General features: G+C 35.4%; 1 protein-coding gene across 3 annotated transcripts; it reads right to left on the bottom strand.

Moving 5' to 3' along the window:
• Positions 1–1,290: 1,290 nt before the first annotated feature.
• LOC112514042 (transcription factor bHLH145-like) lies at positions 1,291–5,066 on the bottom strand. Of its 3 annotated transcripts, XM_025120340.1 has the most exons (4): positions 4,937–5,066; positions 3,158–3,932; positions 2,804–2,951; positions 1,291–2,709 (listed from the first exon to the last, which is right to left on the bottom strand). In XM_025120340.1, the coding sequence occupies exon 4, from the start codon at positions 2,691–2,693 to the stop codon at positions 1,767–1,769; it is 927 nt and encodes a 308-aa protein (XP_024976108.1). In that variant the 5' UTR covers positions 2,694–2,709; positions 2,804–2,951; positions 3,158–3,932; positions 4,937–5,066; the 3' UTR covers positions 1,291–1,766. The 3 variants fall into 3 exon arrangements, with proteins under 3 accessions (XP_024976108.1, XP_024976109.1, XP_024976110.1); XM_025120341.1 differs by having other exon boundaries at positions 1,291–2,951; XM_025120342.1 differs by having other exon boundaries at positions 3,158–5,040.
• Between the last annotated feature and the right edge of the window lie 279 nt (positions 5,067–5,345).

Below are 5,345 nucleotides of genomic sequence, written 5' to 3'. Positions count from 1 at the left end.
TTTGAAGTCTTCTTTTTCAGACTTAGAAGTCTGAACTTTAGAGAGTACAAGTCTGAATGAAGAGTCGTTCTTCAGAGTTTTATTTCAGAGTTATTTCAAAAGTACAAATCTAAAGAGTCATTCTTCAAAGTTTTATTTCAGAGTTATTTCAAGAATACAAGTCTGAAGAGTCATTTTCAGAGTTAGCTCACCCGAACTCTGAAGTTTTCTTTTCCAGACGGAGCACTAGGTAGAGCCTTTGCATGGTGCATGCAGAGCTTCTGGCTTGCTTATACAGAGCTCTGAAGTCTGAAGAGTTTTACTTCAGAGTTATTTCAARAGTATAAGTCTGAAGTCATTCTTCAGAGTTATACTTCAGAGTCATTTAAAAAATACAAGTCTGCAGAGTCATCCTAAATTTACTTCTAAGTTTAAATTCAATTCACTGATATACATTTCAAAATTTTACTTTATTATAGGGTCAACTTCATTTTAACTAATTATTGATATAGTTTCACTTCAAAATTCAAGTCTAAAGAGTCATTTTTCAAAATTATTTCAAGAGTACAAGTCAAAGTAGATCGTAGTTTCGATGATCATTAATATCATTGATTCCCTAAAAATCGGATCAATTCATAGACCATTTGAGCATCTGAGAGGTTTCGTTTTATTTGTCAATCAAGATCCACCGAATCAGAAATTGGCTCGGACACCATTTTTCACAACCATAAACTGGTTTATTTTTTAAAATTATTAAAAAATTTCTATTTAGTAAGCAATAAACTAACTTATATGAAGGGTATTTCTGACTTCCTTTTCCATAAGTATGTTAGAATTGAATGATTGATTTTTAATCCAACAAAATGTCTTAGAAACATTATTTAAATGCTTGCTATCAGATTTTACAATGCATCTTTTTTAGTAATACCATCAATGCAGATAAAAACACACCTACAAACACCATACATATATAAGAGTATATATATATATATATAATGCCACAATTACACAATTAAACCAATGACAAAACCACTTCATATCTTTTTTAAACTATCACCTAAGGCCGTCGCTACCGCCCACTGTCGGGGCGGCAGTGAGGGCGGCGGTGGCGGTGGCGGTCCTACATTGATGTTGAGAAGAGGACACAAGCTTCAACAGTGAAATAACCAGTATCACCAACCAGAAAACAAGACAAAATCACCATGGGTCCCAACCAAGCACAAAGCTTTTACCAATTCTTGCTCTTCATCCCAACCCCCACATGTAAAATTACCAGATTGCCCCTCCACACACATGGTTTATTCACAAAAATCATCATCATCCATCATTCAAAATCAAACTTTTCTCTTCCCAAACCTCTTTCAACTTTATACCCAAACTCTTGATCATCACAACCCCACATAAACAAAATTACCAAACTCTCCCTACAACCTCACATCCAGATTACCAATTTCTCCCTGACACAATACTTTTCAGACATGATCACCATCCATCATTCATCTTTACGCCCAAGTCTTGGTCTTTCATCACAAGACTACATCAAAATGACCAGATTATCCCTACACATACATACACACTGTAATTTCCACAAAATCATCATATCATCCATCATTCAAGAAATCACTTGAGGATCCCCTGATGGCTTCCAAACCCTATCTTCACAAAGCTACAAGTTTTAAGCCCAGTTCTTGATCTTCATCCCATCCCCACATCAAATTTACCAAATTACCCCTTCAATCAGTACTACAATATAAATAACATAATGTACAAAACCATCTTTAACCTCTTTAAAGAGAATCAAGCCCCAAAGATTTAGCTTTTACCTTCAAACTTCTCAAGTAATGGATAGCTTCATCAATAACCACAATGGCATTTCTGTCATTTTTACCACCAGGAATCAGATTCTGAAGCAGACTTAAAGTCTCCTTCAACTTCTCTTTTCTCACCCTCCTGTTACCAGCCGAAAAATCATTAGACTCTTCCTCAAACTCTCCATTTCCGCCATTGCCCAAGCAGTTAATACCAGATTTTCCTGAGCTTGCAGTGTCCTCAAGTGAATTTACAATATTAACCCCCTCCTCTCGTTTACACCTTTTTGTGGGTCCAAACGAACTCTCAGCTTCCTCTTCTTCGCAATTTTTCCTTTTTTGTTCAACGAACCCCGTCACTGAACCAGGGGAATGCCCGGTACTCATCTCTTCATTTTCATCATCATCATCATTATCATCATCATCAGAGTAAAGCAACGCATTAAGCTCTTCAGTATCCTCTCGCATCTCGCTTCTAGAATCATCTCCATCATTCTCTTTGATACATTCATCAACATGAAGTGGATGTGATCCAGATTGCAATTTTGGGTTATCCGAGGGAGGAAAGTGGTGGCGGATCGGAGCGATTCCGACACCCGAACTATAAATCAACATTGTTTGATCACCGGATTGATCAAACACAAGAAACTTCTTCTCTGCTGCTCCAACATCATTGGGGCTTGCTACAGGGAGTTTTGAGTTAACCGCAGGGATGAAACCCTGGCGGTAGCGAGGCAAGCCGTAGAACCAACCACACGGTTCTTGGCGCACACTTGCCTTCGGAGAAACCATAGACGGGATAGTAACTCGAGGCCCTAAACCGATTGGGGCACTAGATGAATTCGGATTGGGTGATTGCCAATCAATTTGCTGGTTTTGAAACCAAGATTCAAAACCCTTTTCCATTTAGCCAAAGAATCACCTGTAAAGGAAGTGAAACATCAACAAAGTACGATCAAATGCAAAAGATTCCGACTTTTGTAGTAAAGTAGCAATTTGAACATCAGAAAACTCACCGGGTGATGAACTATCACGTGGGCGTGCGTAAAGATTTCTGAAAACTTCTAAAAAAGATTAAACCTAAAAAGTCCAGAGCTTAATTTGTTCGCGAAAAGAAAAATAGAGCTACGTTACAGGTTTAAGCAAATGGCGGAAATATTCGGCCTGAAAAAGAAAAGCAAGCCAACAGAAAGACCGTATTAGATTCAGATTGTCCCAATCATCACCAACATCAAACAGGTCGTAAAGCCGAATATGATTCAAAGACAAGCATGAACATCATAAAGTTATTAAGAATCCAATTCTTCAAATAAAGATTGATTCTGATGATGATAATAACAATATTAAACCAAAATACGGTTATAACGAACCTGACAATCTTGGAGAGGTTGGAAGCATGCTATAACTTTTACGATTATGGTGGCACCCCCAGCGGTTCCATTTTCATGTTTCAAAGCCCGAAATCTTGTTTGGCCAGCTGATTGACACACCATAACTACTTCTTCCCTACCTTTGTATTTAATTTAACTCCCCTAAAGATCTCAATAACAATCCAAGATAATAACCCAAGAAAGATTCACTAAAGAAAATATTTTCTAAGAAGAAAATAACCCAAGAAAGATTCTCAAAGAGGGTGATCAAACAGGATGAAAAGATTCAACTTCAATTCAAATACCAAGAAAATAACCCAAGAAAGATTCTCAAAGAAGGTGATCAAACAGGATGAAAAGATTCAACTTCAACTGAAATACCAAGAAAATAACCCAAGAAATATTATTAAAGAGGGTGGTCAAACAGGATGAAAAGATTCAATTTGATCGAATTAAAACTCAAATGGAATTTGATCGATGCAGGTTCAGCTAATCCAACGACAGTAGCAGGGGATGACAACAAAAAGATTAGTTCCCATGGATGGAACTGACAGGAATCAAATAGTTTGCTAAAAGTGAAATATCAAGAAGGTTTGTGAAGTAAATTAATAAAGATTCAATACGTTTTACAGAATCACACGACAATAGAGGTTGAGGGATATGATTTTACGATAAACGTCTACTGATAAGCTACACCACCGCATGCTCTTTATAATGAGATAATTAACGTTACTGATTTGCGTTCGTTAGAAGCTGTTTGAAACGTCAAAACTGCCTGTAGAAACATGACAAGAAGATGCATATTAGATACAAAAACACAATTAAGTAATAATCAAAGCAAAAGTTCCTAAAAGTTACATATGAGCAAGAAATGGTAAACATGAAGACCTATAAACAACATAAACGACCAATTTGAGCTTTGAAATTGATTGTGTTTTTATCCTGTTTTTCAATCTTTTTCGACAGAAATGTAAACATGTTTTCAATGCCTTTTTTTGATTTTCTGCTGTTATTTTGTAGGAATTTTTGGGTTTTTGTTTGTTTGGGGAAATATTGGGAACAAACTATGGTTATCAACCCAAATGATTAAGAATTCTCTGAACAAAAGGACATTAATGAAGAAAATCTTGTATTTCTGTGAAATTGGTAGCATATATAGGTTAAATTTCAACATATTTTCTAAATATTTTCATAGAGAAAAACAGGAAATTTGAATATGATTAGGGTTCTAAATTGTGTTATAACTTAGCTGAAAAAAGGGAGAAAATCATCATTCACTTTATACACAAGCAATGAAAACATTCAATCTTACAAAGGTAAAAGAAAAATGAGGGAAGAACAGACAAAAAACATCAATTTCAAAAACGGAAAATGCAGAGGCCTAAGAAACCCTAATCCCAAAATGAATGATCTTCAAAACCCAAAAATCAAACATGGAGTTTCAGAGAAATCTGAGTAAAAAAAGTAATAAAAAAAAATAAATGAAACACACAGTGAATGTTCATCTGGAAACGGTGAAATCGATAGAATTCAAACCCCAGAAACCAGAGAGGAATCATATCAAAACTGAGAAAATTACGATGGAACACACGAAAACAGAGTAAACATTCATCTGAAAACAAGAAAATGAGATAATATTGAACATGAAGAATTAAAAATCCAAATTTGAATAATCTTCGAAACCCAGAAACAAGAAGGGAAATGAATCAAATGTGACGGAAACACACAAAAACACCGTGTGAATGGTGATGAAAATGATCGAAAATGGAGAGAAATTACCTGCAAGAATCGAAAACCCAAATCCCAAATTGGATAATCTTGAAAACCCAGAAAGAAGATTGAGACAATCTGATGAAAAAAAGTAGGCACAGCACGGGAAGAACAGCGGGATGTGAGAAAGGTAGAGAGAGAGTGCACGGGGGATGAGAGAGACTATATAGACAAACGAATTGACATCAATGTGTTTTTGATACGTGCGAATCGCACGCTTGGGTTCATGGCTTTTATCTTTTCCCTGTTCTATAATCATTTTTACGATTAAATTAATTTACTTAAACTCAATAATAAAATTGATTTTAAAATCAAATACTTATCAATTTTTCATGTATTATTTTATTTTTCTTGAAAATCGTAATATTTGTACAAGTTTATCAAATTAAAATGTATTATCAGCTAAGCTACCTCTCAA

The sequence above is a fragment of the Cynara cardunculus genome (genome assembly GCF_001531365.2).
Source record: "Cynara cardunculus var. scolymus isolate 2C chromosome LG 6, CcrdV1, whole genome shotgun sequence".
Lineage (NCBI taxonomy): Eukaryota > Viridiplantae > Streptophyta > Magnoliopsida > Asterales > Asteraceae > Cynara > Cynara cardunculus.
The sequence above is the reverse complement of the archived record's forward strand: the minus strand, read 5'-3'. Positions and strand labels throughout refer to the sequence as shown.

Bases quoted from the DNA above. Each gene is read 5' to 3' on its own strand.
- LOC112514042 (XM_025120341.1), bottom strand. From the start codon at position 2,693: ATGGAAAAGGGTTTTGAATCTTGGTTTCAAAACCAGCAAATTGATTGG.